We start from the raw sequence: 18966 nt of genomic DNA, 5'->3' as shown, positions 1-18966 counted from the left end.
TAAAATATAGGTTTATTTTATTGAAAAACAATAAATTCTTTTTGAAACGTCGATAAGTAATATTCTGCACTCAAACTATGATTTTCGATGTCCCACTTGTCCTAAAAAGATAAAAACAAGCCTTACAGAACTTCAGATATGGAGATATCTTATTGTTAACAGTGGAATTTAAAGGACGGTTTTGTTTGACTTTCTTTAAAGCCTAAGTGCTTGATCACATTGTATTTATAACAAACTTTTCTAAAATTGTCCGTTTATAAATTTTGAAATTATAGAGAAACTAAGGTTTCAACTCCCTCAGGCAAAGTTGACCTTAGATGGATTTGGCTATTTGTTTTAGGTATTTTTGTCATATAGCTCTTCATTTGTTTCGGTACTTATACATCCCTCGGATTTTAAATGTTTGGCTTTGAGCGTTCCTGATGAAGGTAAATCCAGAAAAGCGCTTCGGACGCATGAAATTATTAAACGTGTTGTTTTCAATTTTTTACATCACTGGGTCGATACCTCTGCTGGTGGACTATCAGTCCCCGAGGGTATCATCAGCTCAGTTGTCTGTACTTCGGTACTGACATGATTTATAACAAACTTTTCTAAAATTGCCCGTTTATAAATTTTGAAATTATAAAGAAACTAAGGTTTCAACTCCCTCAGGCAAAGTTGACCTTAGATGGATTTTGCTATTTGTTTAAGGTATTTTTGTCATATAGCTCTTCATTTGTTTCGGTACTTATACATCCCTCGGATTTCAAATGTTTGGCTTTGAGCGTTCCTGATGAAGGTAAATCCAGAAAAGCGCTTCGGACGCATGAAATTATTAAACGTGTTGTTTTCAATTTTTTACATCACTGGGTCGATACCTCTGCTGGTGGACTATCAGTCCCCGAGGGTATCATCAGCTCAGTTGTCAGTACTTCGGTACTGACATGATTTATAACAAACTTTTCTAAAATTGCCCGTTTATAAATTTTGAAATTATAAAGAAACTAAGGTTTCAACTCCCTCAGGCAAAGTTGACCTTAGATGGATTTGGCTATTTGTTTTAGGTAGGTTGTCATATAGCTCTTCATTTGTTTCGGTACTTATACATCCCTCGGATTTCAAATGTTTGGCTTTGAGCGTTCCTGATGAAGGTAAATCCAGAAAAGCGCTTCGGACGCATGAAATTATTAAACGTGTTGTTTTCAATTTTTTACATCACTGGGTCGATACCTCTGCTGGTGGACTATCAGTCCCCGAGGGTATCATCAGCTCAGTTGTCAGTACTTCGGTACTGACATGATTTATAACAAACTTTTTAAAAATTGCCCGTTTATAAATTTTGAAATTATAAAGAAACTAAGGTTTCAACTCCCTCAGGCAAAGTTGACCTTAGATGGATTTGGCTATTTGTTTTAGGTATTTTTGTCATATAGCTCTTCGTTTGTTTCGGTACTTATATATCCCTCGGATTTCAAATGTTTGGCTTTGAGCGTTCCTGATGAAGGTAAATCCAGAAAAGCGCTTCGGACGCATGAAATTATTAAACGTGTTGTTTTCAATTTATAACATCACTGGGTCGATACCTCTGCTGGTGGACTATCAGTCCTCGAGGGTATCATCAGCTCAGTTGTCAGTACTTTGGTACTGACATGATTTATAACAAACTTTTCTAAAATTGCCCGTTTATAAATTTTGAAATTATAAAGAAACTAAGGTTTTAACTCCCTCAGGCAAAGTTGACCTTAGATGGATTTGGCTATTTGTTTTAGGTATTTTTGTCATATAGCTCTTCATTTGTTTCGGTACTTGTACATCCCTCGGATTTCAAATGTTTGGCTTTGAGCGTTCCTGATGAAGGTAAATCCAGAAAAGCGCTTCGGACGCATGAAATTATTAAACGTGTTGTTTTCAATTTTTTACATCACTGGGTCGATACCTCTGCTGGTGGACTATCAGTCCCCGAGGGTATCATCAGCTCAGTTGTCAGTACTTCGGTACTGACATGATTTATAACGAACTTTTTAAAAATTGCCCGTTTATAAATTTTGAAATTATAAAGAAACTAAGGTTTCAACTCCCTCAGGCAAAGTTGACCTTAGATGGATTTGGCTATTTGTTTTAGGTATTTTTGTCATATAGCTCTTCATTTGTTTCGGTACTTATATATCCCTCGGATTTCAAATGTTTGGCTTTGAGCGTTCCTGGTGAAGGTAAATCCAGAAAAGCGCTTCGGACGCATGAAATTATTAAACGTGTTGTTTTCAATTTATAACATCACTGGGTCGATACCTCTGCTGGTGGACTATCAGTCCTCGAGGGTATCATCAGCTCAGTTGTCAGTACTTTGGTACTGACATGATTTATAACAAACTTTTCTAAAATTGCCCGTTTATAAATTTTGAAATTATAAAGAAACTAAGGTTTCAACTCCCTCAGGCAAAGTTGACCTTAGATGGATTTTGCTATTTGTTTAAGGTATTTTTGTCATATAGCTCTTCATTTGTTTCGGTACTTATACATCCCTCGGATTTCAAATGTTTGGCTTTGAGCGTTCCTGGTGAAGGTAAATCCAGAAAAGCGCTTCGGACGCATGAAATTATTAAACGTGTTGTTTTTAATTTTGTACCTTATCTCGTCTATAAGTATCTATGATAACATACGGACATGTCATCGAAAGGTACGTGTATAATTCATTGTATTACTTGGAAATTTATTTAAATAAAAACAATAATTATTCAATTTTGAACACTTTCAAACGAACTAACTTAAAATGCCCCATATAAAAATAAGGAGATGTGGAATGATTGGCAATGAGACAACTATCCATAAAGACCAAAGGATAACGATGGGAGCAAATTACAGGGTAACATACGCCCTTCAACAATGATCAGATCAATTACCTTATAGTAAGTTCGAAAAGACTCTAGCATGACACAATGTAAAACAATTCAAAAGAGAAAACCAATGACCAACAGGCTCCTGACTTGGAAATGAAAACAGCACAAATAATTTCATCCGAAGCGCTTTCTGTATTTACCTTCATCAGAAACGCTCAAACCGAAACATTTGAAACCAAGGATGCCATATGTATCTAACGTCAACTTTGCCTGAGGGAGTTGGAACCTTAGTTTCTAAATAATTTCTTAATATTTTATCAACAGCGAATTTAGGTAAAATCATGTCAGTACCGACGCACTGACTACTGAGTTGAGGATACCATCGGGGACTAACAGTCCACCAGTTGTGGTATCGACCCACTACTATAAAATGAAATAACACATAGTAATTTCCTGACATGTACATAAATAATGTTGCTGGGTTATACATGAATGTGAGCACTCCAAGTTATGTTCTTCTCATATATTTTATGATGGTATAATACTAAACCCCTAACAGGAGGGATTGTGTCTGATATTCATATGATGAAGACATAATCTTTCAATCAGTTTGATTGAGGTCTGGAGCTGGCATGTCAGTAACTGCTAGTAGTCTGTTGTTATTTATGTATTATTGTCTTTTTGTTTATTTTCTTTTGTTTCCTATTCTAACATCGCACTCGGACTTCTCTTAAACTGAGTTTTACTGTGCGTACTGTTGTACGTTTGTTTTTTCTACATTGGCTAGAGGTATAGGGGGAGGGTTGAGATCTCAAAAAACATGTTTAACCCCGCCGCATTTTTGCGCCTGTCCAAGTCAGGAGCCTCTGGCCTTTGTTAGTCTTGTATCATTTTTAATTTTAGTTTCTTGTGTATAATTTGGAGTTTAGTATGACGTCCATTATCACTGAACTAGTATACATATTTGTTAAGGGGCCAGCTGAAGGACGCCTCCTGGTGCGGGAGTTTCTCGCTGCATTGAAGACCCATTGGTGGCCTTCGGCTGTTGTCTGCTCTATGGTCGGGTTGTTGTCTCTTTGACACATTTCCCATTTCCATTCTCAATTTTATTGTATTTGGATATCAGAAGTATTGTGATACCTACAAATAATACAGTATTGTATTTAGATATCAGAACCATTCTACAAAATGGAGGAACAATACTTAATGCAGAGGGATTCATGTGGGAGTTTGGTCGACGGGGTTATCTTAAATATGGTGCATATACACCGGAAGTTGTTCTCGAACATCCAAATCTTGTAGAGAGTATGTACAGGGAATTTGTTCATGCAGGATCGGATGTAGTGCAAGCATTCACTGTAAGATATTATTCTGTTAATGTACTTTATATGGAATAATTTGAATCTATACTACTAAAGGAAGAGACCGATTTCATTGAGCCAAATCTTCTCTGAAACCATACAAAGTCGGAAATATTTGTGATATGACGTATAAATGTAGTGTTTTGTACTTCCTAAATTTGTCTTTGAAACAATCTTTTTTTCCACAGAAAAAGCCAATTTTTGAGAAAATATCCAAATTCGGAGACCGTTATCTATCCGTGTCTTATACGCTTTCGTGCATGCTCATCAGTCGATGTACTGCCCGACAACTCGGCCCACAGCCAACTCGCACCACTCAAACACTCTCACTAATTATTACAACTTGCATCACTTTATCAAACTCACACCACTCTAATAAAAAAGAAGAAATATAACAAACTCGAAAAAATGTGTTTAATCATTGTTTTCTTCTTATCTTAGTAATTTCATCCTTTTTCGGAGCACCCGGTGTCAAACAGAGACAGAACTCGCATCACTCGAAAAAAAAATAGTTACTACAAACTCGCACTACTGAAGAAATGTTTTAAATCATCAGAGAGTTCTAGATTGTCCTCTTCTTCTCCGAGTTATTTCCTCCGTTCTTGGAGCATCCGTATCACACAGAGACAGAACTTGAATCGCACCTTTCGAGAAAAAAAAGAAATACTACAAACTAGCACCACTGAGAATGTTTTAATCATGAGTGTTGTAGGTTGTCTTCTTCTTCTCTGAGTTATTTACTCCGTTCTAGGAGCACCTGTGTAACACCGAGACAGAAGCTACTAATTGGACATTCAAACTCCTATGGAAGAAGAACTGACAAACTAATAAAAACATAATGCATCAGTGCATAAAAACAGTTTGAGAAACACCAACCCAAGCAGTGTATCACCTTAAACATTTCAAGTAGTCTTCAAGCCGCGCTCGCGCGGATTTTTTCTAGTATTTATAAAACAGATATCACCTACTTCATTGCGGAAGATATGTGATTGTTTTCGGGGATAACTTTCAACAGGGAATGTTATGGGCCAAACTTTTGAGAAGCATTATGCATAAAAAATTACAAGTCTAAAATATAAATCAGTTCACCATGTCACAGGCAGAAAATGATATCCTGCTTAAACGAAAATATTTGGAATAAAGAACAAAAAGCTTACATCAATTAGTTCATTTTTAATAATATAATATTTATAATGTTTTATATTTATTTTCTCAAAACCTATGTCGCTTACTTATGTAGACAAAAACGGATTTCAAAACAAACTTTGAGATTTTTTTTTCTAAATAATAAAAAAAAAAAACTTCTAACCTTACAATTCTAGATAAAGATAGAATATCCAACTTCCTTTAGTAGCGAGCAAGTTTTGACCCTAAATTCCCAATTAGATGTCTTTTATTTTCTTTTTTAAGTAACTGGTTATTCTGTTGGTAACTCACTGAGCGGGGTTATTTATTGTGTATGTTACTTGTGTGACATAAAGTCTAGATAGGATAAGAGGAGAGTTGTGCACACTTACTGAGTGGGGTTATTTATTGTGTATGTTACTTGTGTGACATAAAGTCTAGATAGGATAAGAGGAGAGTTGTGCACACTTACTGAGCGAGGTTATTTATTGTGTATGTTACTTGTGTGACATAAAGTCTAGATAGGATAAGAGGAGAGTTGTGCACACTTACTGAGCGGGGTTATTTATTGTGTATGTTACTTGTATGACATAAAGTCTAGATAGGATAAGAGGAGAGTTGTGCACACTTACTGAGCGGGGTTATTTATTGTGTATGTTACTTGTGTGACATAAAGTCTAGATAGGATAAGAGGAGAGTTGTGCACACTTACTGAGCGGGGTTATTTATTGTGTATGTTACTTGTGTGACATAAAGTCTAGATAGGATAAGAGGAGAGTTGTGCACACTTACTGAGCGGGGTTATTTATTGTGTATGTTACTTGTGTGACATAAAGTCTAGATAGGATAAGAGGAGAGTTGTGCACACTTACTGAGCGGGGTTATTTATTGTGTATGTTACTTGTGTGACATAAAGTCTAGATAGGATAAGAGGAGAGTTGTGCACACTTACTGAGCGGGGTTATTTATTGTGTATGTTACTTGTGTGACATAAAGTCTAGATAGGATAAGAGGAGAGTTGTGCACACTTACTGAGCGGGGTTATTTATTGTGTATGTTACTTGTGTGACATAAAGTCTAGATAGGATAAGAGGAGAGTTGTGCACACTTACTGAGCGGGGTTATTTATTGTGTATGTTACTTGTGTGACATAAAGTCTAGATAGGATAAGAGGAGAGTTGTGCACACTTACTGAGCGGGGTTATTTATTGTGTATGTTACTTGTGTGACATAAAGTCTAGATAGGATAAGAGGAGAGTTGTGCAAAAAATGTGTGGACTTTAACGGTGCTTTTTTGTGGACTTTAGCGGAACTTGTTATTGTGGACTATAACGGTGTTTTTTTGTGGACTTTAGCGGAGGTCATTTTGTGGACTTTAGCGGAAAGTTTGTGGACTTTAACGGCGTTCTGGACTTTAGCGGAAAATTGTTGTGAACTTTAGCGGTGTTGTGGACTTTAGAGGAATTGTGGACTTTAACGGTGCCACAGTGCACACTTCAAAACGGTTTTATCTCCATCACATGTTGTGTCTGTAGAAAGAAAGGCTATCTGGACCATGTGTTGTTAGTCATGATTTATACGTTTACTATTTCAAGGGGGTTGTGCTTCGGTAGATGGTGTGGTCTTTTTTACTTTCTTATATTTTTTATATTTCTTTTTATCATTTTAATATGTTATCAGACAAGTATGGAAATGGAAAAAAATATAATAAAATGCAGACCAAACGGAGTGATTAAACTGCAGAGACAGGGTAAACAATTACTGACCCTGCATAATTCACATGTGATTCCAAACAACCATACGTTCAGCAATAACTTTTATTCGACAGAAACCAGTAACTTTTGTGACATGAAAGATCCAAATGTCTTATAAATTGAAGCAACGTTAAGATGAATCGATTAAGATTTCGGTGGTTTTACTTGGCATCTTTTACTTTTTGTTTTACATTTGATTGTTGGATATTGACATTTATTCGTCTTGTTGCGTAAAATATCAATTAATACCTCGAACGGATTTATGGTAAAGACTTTAAAAGCAGTCTAAGAAAACCATGAGATTTAAAGTTTAGAAAAAAAAATATCAATAAGCTTACATCGATTACTAGAAGTGTATTTTTTTGAAAATGAATACAATGACAGGGACTGAGGTTATTATCTGTTAATAAGAGTTCAGTAGTATTTACGTTTTATTTATTTGATTTTGTTAAAAAGTTTTAATTAGTATGCACATTTTTGGCATAACAGTAACAATTTCGGAGTTGCAAGGGTCATAGTGGTCCAACATCAGAAAAAATAGAAATAAGACCTTGTTAGAGAAAATTAAATCGCGTATGCCGGACTATCAAAATGTTATAAAAAACCAATACATGTCTATAATTTCATATTTGCCTATTATATAGGTGGAATACTTTTTATCACGTGATTCGTATCATTATCACTACAAGTTTTCATAGTTATGTAAATTCATTCTTTTAACAGTATTTTGGACATCGGGAAAAGTTAAAGAGTGTTGGTAGAGAGGAAGATCTAGAAAAATTGAACAGAACTGCCTTACGACTTGCGAGAAAAGTCGCAGATGACACAGACAAAATTATGGCAGCCGGAATATGTAATACTGGAATTTGGGATCCCGATAACGAAGCTACAAAAATACTAGCAAGAAAAATGTTCAAGGTTAAATCCGTTTAGGTTATTGAAAATCCTCATTTCTAGATTGCCCATTATGATTATTTTTACCAATTATTGCATTTTTGGTCAAATTTAGTACAAATAGAAAAACTGTAAACTGCAAAAATTATCAAAAGGACAATATCTACATAAATAAAATAGTGGTCGACTCCTTATGAGTTATGCCGTAAATGATTTTTTTTTAAATTACATATTATTGCATTTTAGCCAAAAATATAGTAGTAAAAAAAGAAAACAGTTAACAAAATAAATGACCAACAGAACAAGGGTAGTTTTGCAATGAATTGGCTTTTACAACATAGAAGGTGTAATGTTTACGATTCAACTCAATGACAATACTAGTAATACATTACAAATTTGGTTTGTCTGGAATTAGTGTTATCAGGAACGGTCAATATATATGTCATAGTAGTTCAAACGTGGTGCCATGGTTGCATGTACATGTGGCAGGTCTAGGGCTCGATCCTCGGCAGGGTGAACAAACAACAGTAAAATTGGTAGTTGCTGCTACTACGTCAGGCAATCGTCAGATGAGTTTAAACAATCAATTATGACTTGCCGAATAATGAGTCGGAGTATGTCGATACTTTCCCAGTTTTACTCAGTTTAGTATACTATATAGGATATATCTCATTGTCATTATGTTTTTATGCTGAATTAGCATATAACAAATTTCACTGGACCGTTCTGTACGAAAAACATATTTACTACAGAGACCTGAATATGACCAAATAAATATTTATTGACTAAACGCGCATCTGGTTTACAAAATTATAAGCCTGGTATCTTTGATGAGGTTTTTTTAGGAGACCGTATGGCATTAAGGAAATCATGTGGTATAAAATGCATATATTAACGTTATATTAATTTTTTTTATGCTATAATTTTTTTAATAATTTTTTAGACAACAAACTACATGTGTATAATGCGCTATACATGTTTTTACTTTAAGTTGTGTCCCATCAATTAACACAATAGAATAGTCAAAACTTGAATAATGTCGTAACTTTACACTGGTATGTTCGAACTTTATACACCCCTGTTCAACTGTATATTTTGTTTTATTCTTTTTATGTAATAGGAACAGGTAGAGTGGGCGGTAGAAGAAAAAGCCGATTATATAATTGGTGAAACCTACAATGATTCGGGGGAAGCCATGGCAGCTCTAGAGACAATAAAGGAATATGGGAAAGGTAAAATAAAACTTTCTGGAAATCATATGTCATTGATAACTTGGTTGTTTACAGAGTTTTTAATTTTTTTACTTCTAAATCGAATTAAAATCATAGAAATCTCCAACATTATCTTTTCTGTTTAGTTTGGTAGATTTTAATATTGTTTTTCAATATTTTATTTTTGAATTAAATTTCAGTTATGCTTCACACAATGCAAACGCTTGAACATGTTTTCTAGGTTTACCTGCGGTAATAACGATGGCTGCTTATTTCCCGGACATAACGGTAAATGATATACCATTCCCACAAGCTCTGAGACAACTTGAAGAAGCAGGTGCTGCTGTTGTAGGGCTGAACTGCGCAAGAGGTCCAAAAACCATGTTACCTTTAATCCAAGAGATTAGAAAAGTCTGCAAGGTTAACTCATTATATATTTAAGAGACCACACATTTTAAATAGTTCATTTCAGTATGTTTCACTCTTATTGCCAGAATCAACAAACAAATAAACACACTTGGTTTCCAAACAAAGGCCAACAAAGGACATAAAGAGCATACACATGGAAAAGAAATTATATCAAACAGAGAAAAATGAAAACAAGAAAAATATAAAAATTTAAACCGTTATAAAACTTACACAAATATGTTCATTTAATACCTTATACATTTAAGCAAATTCTTTCTTTGTTAATATTTAAATATACTGTACGTATTCAGAAAATTTTAAATGTAATTTAAAAAGGGTCCAGTTGCGGCCATACCTGTACCCTTTCGTTGCACAGACGAATACCGTACGTTCCAGTCACTTAAAGATCCAGAAACAGGTTTATAACGCTAGAATATTTATAGATAGACTTAAAATACTCCGACATATATATTTGTATTATCTTCAAATTGTAAAATACTCCGACATATATATTTCTATTGGCATAAAATTGTAAAATACTCCGACATACATGTTTCTATTGGCATCAAATTGTAAAATACTCAACAAACACATTTCTATTGGCATCAAATTGTAAAATACTTCGACATACATATTTCTATTAGAGCCAAATTGTAAAATACTCCGACAAACATATTTTCTTTGGGATCAAATGGTGAAATACTTCGACATACATATTTCTATTGGGATCAAATGGTGAAATACTTCGACATACATATTTCTATAGGCATCAAATGATAAAATACTCCGACATACATATTTCTATTGGCATCAAATGATAAAATACTCCGACATACATATTTCTATTGGCATCAAATGATAAAATACTCCGACATACATATTTCAATTGGCATCAAATTGTAAATTACTCCGACATACATATTTCAATTAGCATCAAATTGTAAAATACACCGACATACATATTTCAGTCTATTAACATCAAATTGTAAAATGCTCCGACATACACATTTCTATTGGCATCAAATTGAAAAATATTCCGACATACATATTACTATTGGCATCGAATCGTTTTCATTTAGCATGATAACTTTCTTATTTTAATATAGTGGATGTTTTATGAGAATTTTTTGCTAAAACGAAAAATACCGTTCTGTTCGTGTTCGTGATAACAATAAATCTAACTCTGTTCACGACACTTACGAATGAATATATTAACTGGGGAAAAACAAAGAAAACTGGTATTAGATCAATAGAGGCTAGGATCATACTGGTTAAAACTGTCATTAGATAAATTGAGGCCATGATCATGCTAGTTACAAAACTACCATTAGATCAATTGACGCCAGGATCATGCTTGTTAAACTGTCACTAGATAAGTTGACTCCGTGCTCATGCCGGCATAAGACTGTTCGATTTTATTTATTTTCATTTTAGAAATGTTTGTACGGTGACAATATATATATATCAATACAAATTTGTTTTTCAGGTAAACATCTTTACCCAAATGATTTAGAAAGCATTAGATGCAATTCGGCAGACATACGGGAGTTTGCAGAAGAATCCAAAAGAATTGGTGTTCAGTATATTGGTCTGTGTTGTGGAAATTGTTCATCTTTATTCCGAGAGCTGGCTGAAAGTTACAACCGAAAACCTCCAGCGTCTAAATATGCTCCTGATTTATCACAAAGTAGTGTATTTGGGGAACCATCTGGCAAGAAATATGGACGTGCTGACAAAATTAGGGCTTTTATGCTAAATTTGAAATATTAAATGAAATCGTCAATTATGACGTCATAACTTTGAGTATGACAGTCGTATATCAGATTTTAAATTATGCAGTGAAATTATGCTTCTTTAAGATGAACGTTTAACTCTGTTTGTCTTGTTTTCACTTATTAGAATTGTGACATGTGCATTTTTATCAATGTAACATTTTCGAATAACTTTTGAATTACAGTTTTGACTTAACTTCACACACTTGAAATTGAATATATATATTTACTGTTTTAATTAACCAGTGGTACATAATTTTGTAAGATTCAACATGTAAGTAAACTGGTAACACCAATCACAAATTTGTATTTAACGAATGACACAAAAAGAAGCAAATGCAGTATCACTAATCGTGAATGTCATCGTATGTGCTCCAACAAGACAAAATATTAAAATAAGAAGATGTGGTATGATTGCCAATAAGACAACTCTCCATCAGAGACCAAATGCCATAGAAGTTTACAACTATAGGTCACCGTACGGCCTTCAACAATGAGCAAAACCCATACCGCATAGTCAGGCTATCAATTTCTTTTGATGATTTAAATATATCTACTGCATTTAGACATTCAAGATTTCCCAAAACGACAATAGTAAAGTTCAAATGTTAGTCCACTGTTATTTAAGAGTATAGAGAACACCACTTAAAACAACTGTAGTAAAATGCAAATGTTACACACATTTCCTGCACATTCCTGTTGAAATATCAATTGTTTCGTAATGATAGAACTAATCGCGTCGGCGGTGGCGTGGTAGTGTATATAAAAGAAAATATTAACTGCGTCCATAGACCCGTCTTGCTTACAGGCGATTTTAATATAAACCAAAATAATAAAAATCCCAATGACAAAATTACAAACTTAATTGCTCAATATAATCTTAATCAATTAATTGAAGAAAACACTTATTTTACTGAATACAGTTCGTCAATTTTAGATTTAGTCATTGTAAGCAATCCAAATAGTATTCTTTACACCGATGTCGGTCCACCTCTACTTGAACAAACGCGTTATCATTTGCCAGTTATAGGTATTATTAATTGTATTAAAAAGAATGATCATCCCATTAGGCGAAAAATTTACCTGTACGACCGTGGTGACTATGAATCATATAGACAACGCCTTTCGGACATAAATTGGGACTCTTTGTTCGTCGCAGATGATGTGGAAAAAACTACCATAAACATAACCAAAGTTATTCTCGAAATCGCAGAGCAAGTTATCCCAAACCGATTTATAAATGTAAAAAAAGGCGACCCCCCCATGGGTAACTACAATGCTGAAAAAAATTATAAAGAAAAAAAATAGATCCCATAAGAAACCCAAACGATCGAACACACCCTATCAGTGGGAGAAATTTAGAAAAGTTAGAAATAAATGTAATACTGCTGTTGAAAACGCCAAAACAGATTACTATAAGAAATTATCTGATAAAATTATGAACGAACCCGTTAATAGTAAAAACTGGTCTAAAATGGTCAAATCATTATTTGGAAGGCAACATAAAGAAATTCCTTTACTGAAAGTAAATGACGAAATAATAGATGATCGTGAAAAAATGGCTGATATTTTTAATGTATACTTTAGTGATCAGTCGAATATCGATGATTCTAACGTCCAACTGCCAGATTTAGAAAAGTTTACTTCAGAATTATCCACAATAGAAATTACAGAAAAAGATGTTGAGGACATATTGTTAAATTTAGACACGTCGAAAGCTATTGGGCCCGATTGCGTAAGTCCTCGGTTATTAAAAGAAGCGAGTAATATTGTTAAACGTCCTTTTTGTAAATTATTTAACATGTCTATTTCTGTTGGTAGGTTTCCCAGTGACTGGAAACTTGCCAATGTTATTCCTGTTTTCAAAAAAAGTTCTTCTACGGAAGTATCAAATTATAGACCGATTTCCCTGATAAGTGTTCTCGGTAAAGTTATGGAAAGATGTGTATACAAGCATATTTACAATTACTTACTTGAAAATAATATTTTGACGGACAACCAGTCAGGATTTACACCTGGTGACTCGGCTATCAATCAATTATTATATTTGACAAACGAATTTGGGAGGGCTTTAGATGAGGGTAAGGAAATTCGGGTTATATTTTGTGATATAAGTAAAGCTTTTGATAGAGTTTGGCATAAGGGATTGATTCGTAAATTAGAAGCAATTGGTATATCAGGTCAGTTGCTTCACTGGGTCAAAGACTACTTAAGAGGCAGGAAGCAACGAGTGGTTATTAACAATAAAACGTCAGGATGGCGAGACATTAATGCCGGTGTTCCTCAGGGATCAATCCTTGGTCCTCTCTTCTTTTTAATATTTATTAATGATATTGTAGCTGAAATTCAGTCAGAAATAAAACTTTTTGCAGATGACACAAGTCTGTATTTTATAGTGGACAATCCAGTAAATGATGCATTAAAGTTAAATGAAGATTTAAAGAAAATTTGCTACTGGTCTGAGAAGTGGTTGGTTAATTTTAATGCAAATAAAACTAAGAGCATGACCATATCCCGGAAACTTAAAAAACCATTTCATCCACAGCTTTTCATGAATAATTTCCCTTTAAACTCTGTAAATGAACACAAGCATCTTGGTGTGATACTGTCAAACGACGGTAATTGGCACAAGCATATCGATATGATGGTTAAAAAAGCTTATTCCCGCTTAAATATACTTAGAAAATTTAAATTCATTTTAAACAGAAAAACCTTAGAACAACTTTATTTTTCTTATATAAGGCCGGTTCTTGAATATGCTGATGTAGTTTGGGATACATCTACATTGATTTTAGTTCATAAAATAGAAAGTGTCCAAATAGAGGCTGCAAGGATTGTGACTGGAGGAACACGGTTAACATCTATTACTTTACTTTATAAGGAAACGGGATGGGAAAAACTAAAGGATAGATGAGAGGCCCACAGACTCACATATTTGTACAAAATGTCTAACAATATTACTCCATCTTATCTTAATGATATTTTACCTGAACGGTTCCGTAATATACATGAATATAATACGCGTAATGCGAATGATTTGCAACCTATTGCAGCTAGAACAACATTATACTCTAACTATTTTCTCTCATCAACAGTAAAATCCTGGAACTCGCAGACAATTGAACTACAAAATAGTCCGTCCCTTCTCGCCTTCAAAAATAATTTTAAGAGTAACCGTGAAATTAAGCCGGTATTTTATTATTGTGGTTCCAGATCCGGTCAAATATATCATGCGAGAATAAGAATGAACTGTAGTGGACTCAACAAACACCTCTATGACAGAAACTTGATACAATCCCCGAAGTGTGTTTGTGGAGACCCTGAAACAACGGAACACTATTTATTAAAATGCAAAATATTCAATGTACCTCGCCAAAGACACATTCACAACCTACAGATTCCAATCAAAATTTCAACTAATGTCTTACTTTTTGGCTCCGATAGACTCGCAGTAGAACAAAACATACTGATATTCAAAGCTGTGCAAAACTTTATTATAAGTAGCAATCGATTCACATCCACAATCAAATAATTCTAATTAATCACTCCTCCTCTATATAAAAAATGTTGTTATGGAATTTGATATCAATGGCAGTCTGTTCTTTTATGGAGTTTGGTGTTAATGACAATCTATTATTCATGGAATTTGATATCAATGGCAGTCTGTTCTTTATGGAATTTGATATCAATGGCAGTCTGTTCTTTATGGAATTTGATATCAATGGCAGTCTGTTTTTTGTGGAGTTTGGTGTTAATGACAATCTATTATTCATGGAATTTGATATCAATGGCAGTCTGTTCTTTATCGAATTTGATATCAATGGCAGTCTGTTCTTTATGGAATTTGATATCAATGGCAGTCTGTTCTTTATCGAATTTGATATCAATGGCAGTCTGTTCTTTATGGAGTTTGGTGTTAATGACAATCTATTATTCATGGAATTTGGTGTTAATGACAATCTATTATTCATGGAATTTGATATCAATGGCAGTCTGTTCTTTATGGAATTTGATATCAATGGCAGTCTGTTCTTTATGGAATTTGATATCAATGGCAGTCTGTTCTTTATGGAATTTGATGTCAATGGCAGTCTGTTCTTCATGGAATCTGATATCAATGGCAGTCTGTTCTTTATGGAGTTTGGTGTTAATGACAATCTATTATTCATGGAATTTGATATCAATGGCAGTCTGTTCTTTATGGAATTTGATATCAATGGCAGTCTGTTCTTTATGGAATTTGATATCAATGGCAGTCTGTTCTTTGGTGAGTTTGGTGTTAATGACAATCTATTATTCATGGAATTGATATCAATGGCAGTCTGTTCTTTATGGAATTTGATATCAATGGCAGTCTGTTCTTTATGGAATTTGATATCAATGGCAGTCTGTTCTTAATCGAATTTGATATCAATGGCAGTCTGTTCTTTATGGAGTTTGGTGTTAATGACAATCTATTATTCATGGAATTTGGTGTTAATGACAATCTATTATTCATGGAATTTGATATCAATGGCAGTCTGTTCTTTATCGAATTTGATATCAATGGCAGTCTGTTCTTTATTGAATTTGATATCAATGGCAGTCTGTTCTTTATTGAATTTGATATCAATGGCAGTCTGTTCTTTAAGGAATTTGATATCAATGGCAGTCTGTTCTTTATGGAATTTGATATCAATGACAGTCTGTTCTTTATGGAATTTGATATCAATGGCAGTCTGTTCTTTATGGAATTTGATATCAATGGCAGTCTGATCTTTATGGAATTTGATATCAATGGCAGTCTGTTTTTTGTGGAGTTTGGTGTTAATGACAATCTATTATTCATGGAATTTGATATCAATGGCAGTCTGTTCTTTATGGAATTTGATATCAATTGCAGTCTGTTCTTTATGGAATTTGATATCAATGGCAGTCTGTTCTTTATGGAATTTGATGTCAATGGCAGTCTGTTCTTCATGGAATTTGATATCAATGGCAGTCTGTTCTTTATGGAGTTTGGTGTTAATGACAATCTATTATTCATGGAATTTGATATCAATGGCAGTCTGTTCTTTATGGAATTTGATATCAATGGCAGTCTGTTCTTTATGGAATTTGATATCAATGGCAGTCTGTTCTTTGTGGAGTTTGGTGTTAATGACAATCTATTATTCATGGAATTTGATATCAATGGCAGTCTGTTCTTTGTGGAGTTTGGTGTTAATGACAATCTACTATTCATGGAATTTGATATCAATGGCAGTCTGTTCTTTATGGAATTTGATATTAATGGCAGTCTGTTCTTTATGGAATTTGATATCAATGGCAGTCTGTTCTTTGTGGAGTTTGGTGTTAATGACAATCTATTATTCATGGAATTTGATATCAATGGCAGTCTGTTCTTCATGGAATTTGATATCAATGGCAGTCTGTTCTTTATGGAGTTTGGTGTTAATGACAATCTATTATTCATGGAATTTGATATCAATGGCAGTCTGTTCTTTATGGAATTTGATATCAATGGCAGTCTGTTCTTTATGGAATTTGATATCAATGGCAGTCTGTTCTTTGTGGAGTTTGGTGTTAATGACAATCTATTATTCATGGAATTTGATATCAATGGCAGTCTGTTCTTTGTGGAGTTTGGTGTTAATGACAATCTACTATTCATGGAATATGATATCAATGGCAGTCTGTTCTTTATGGAGTTTGGTGTTATTGACAATCTATTATTCATGGAATTTGACATCAATGGCAGTCTGTTCTTCATGGAATTTGATATCAATGGCAGTCTATTCTTTATGGAGTTTGGTGTTAATGACAATCTACTATTCATGGAATTTGATATCAATGGCAGTCTGTTCTTTATGGAATTTGTTATCAATGGTAGTCTGTTCTTTATGGAGTTTGGTGTTAATGACAATCTATTATTCATGGAATTTGATATCAATGGCAGTCTGTTCTTTATGGAGTTTGGTGTTAATGACAATCTATTATTCATGGAATTTGATATCAATGGCAGTCTGTTCTTTATGGAATTTGATGTTAATGACAGTATTTTATTTATTCAATCCCTTTTTCTAAATTTAGGGCAATTAAGACTTTGATGAAGTCTAATGTCGAAGATGGTTGAGTCACCCCTAGTTGTCTTTTGATTATGTGCCGTTTGGTTGTTGTCTAATATGCGTATATCTCATACCAATTATATATGTGATAGGTTTCAACTTGTTTCTTGCAATACTGCAATACGATGCAATTTGTTTTCTTAATATTGAAAAAAGCGTGCTTTCTAATATCATTTATTTTTTATTAGAATAAAAATATAATTTTATGAAATGAAGTTAAAAAAATATTAAATGCGTTTTTCCGCGTCGTTTTTTTCAACACTGAAGATTTTTTTTGCCTCAATAACTTATCAGATTTACTATCAAAGTGTCCTGTTCCCTCAACACGGTTTTACAAGTCCTTCTTCCGAGGAACGTGAGTCATCTTTTCAGATTTTTCTGATTATTGAACTCATCTGCGCTTAAGATGAGTTGAAACCTTCGTCAAAGTTTAGGTTCCGACTAAAATGAAGGCGTAATCGTGACGTCCCATCTGCAACTTCGTTACATGGAGTACAATTAGTGTGTTAGCTTGCTTGCCTTGATACAAATTTACATTAGAGCAGGATTTGTCAAGAATGCAAGACCAGCAGATATAATGCGTTGATATTCAAGGTTAACTTCCAAACAGATTAATGCAGCAACATATGATGGGAGTTAATTTGTACATGTTACACTAGAAGTTATAAAAGTCGAAAAGCGTACACAATTCACGAGATAAAACGGTGATAAATCGACATCTGGATATATTTACCTTTAACCTTAGTACACAATGTCTTCTACAGGTAAGTACTCTGTCTATTTATATGCGAAGTACGGGTTTAGTGTATACGTGCTACTATTGCAATTTCAGCAAAAAAAGAATAAGCTTTGCAAATAACTATTCATCGATATTTTTACGTCATCTTCAATTTCAAATTTGAATAAACAATGATTAAACAATTCACTAATGATAAGTTTCACGTGTTTATTTAAAACAGGCCTGGTACAGTAGATTTATGACGACAGAATATAACAATACACCAATTTATTGTGCGAAAATGGACATCAATTTAGAATTACTCAATCTCATAAATCAACCACAAAGATTTAAAGAAAAGTATCGAAAACAAACAATATCATGACCAAAATGAAAAGACAAAAGACGAAGTCCACAAAATTTAAAGCACTACACAGAAATTAAAGATTGATCAACACCGTACCCTTGTAAATCCAGGGTGAACTTAGTCGCTTTGAATACTCTTAGCTGATAAGAAATGTTGTTTGATGGCTTTTTTCACTGCGTGTCAAATAATCAATCTATAGAGGAGATATGTGGTAGGAGTAATGATCAGTTTTTATACGCAGATATTATCCAACGGTTAAGAAATGGAGAGACAATTCTTGTTGCCGAAGGCTACATGTGGGAGTTTGGTCGTAGAGGCTACCTCAAATATGGTGGATTTATACCGGAAGTTGTTTTAGAACATCCGGATCTAGTTGAGAGTATGCACGAAGAGTTTGTACATGCTGGTACAGATGTAGTAGAGGCTTTTA

The 18966-nt window shown here is 33.9% G+C and overlaps 1 protein-coding gene across 1 annotated transcript; it reads left to right on the top strand.

The window, feature by feature from the left end:
• Positions 1-2646: 2646 nt before the first annotated feature.
• On the top strand, positions 2647-11545 carry LOC127699093 (betaine--homocysteine S-methyltransferase 1-like). Its single transcript, XM_052202829.1, has 7 exons — positions 2647-2659; positions 3987-4177; positions 7783-7977; positions 9074-9185; positions 9406-9584; positions 9909-9990; positions 11059-11545. The coding sequence occupies exons 1-7, from the start codon at positions 2647-2649 to the stop codon at positions 11340-11342; spliced, it is 1056 nt and encodes a 351-aa protein (XP_052058789.1). The 3' UTR covers positions 11343-11545.
• The last annotated feature ends 7421 nt before the right edge of the window (positions 11546-18966 follow it).

The sequence above is a fragment of the Mytilus californianus genome, unplaced genomic scaffold (genome assembly GCF_021869535.1).
Source record: "Mytilus californianus isolate M0D057914Y unplaced genomic scaffold, xbMytCali1.0.p SCAF_4, whole genome shotgun sequence".
Lineage (NCBI taxonomy): Eukaryota > Metazoa > Mollusca > Bivalvia > Mytilida > Mytilidae > Mytilus > Mytilus californianus.
This window is presented reverse-complemented; position numbering and strand designations above follow the sequence as displayed.

Coding starts and splice junctions, on each gene's coding strand:
- LOC127699093 (XM_052202829.1), top strand. Junction 9,186..9,405: donor AATAAAGGAATATGGGAAAG/GTAAAATAAAAC, acceptor CATGTTTTCTAG/GTTTACCTGCGGTAATAACG. Junction 9,585..9,908: donor AGATTAGAAAAGTCTGCAAG/GTTAACTCATTA, acceptor TAATTTAAAAAG/GGTCCAGTTGCGGCCATACC.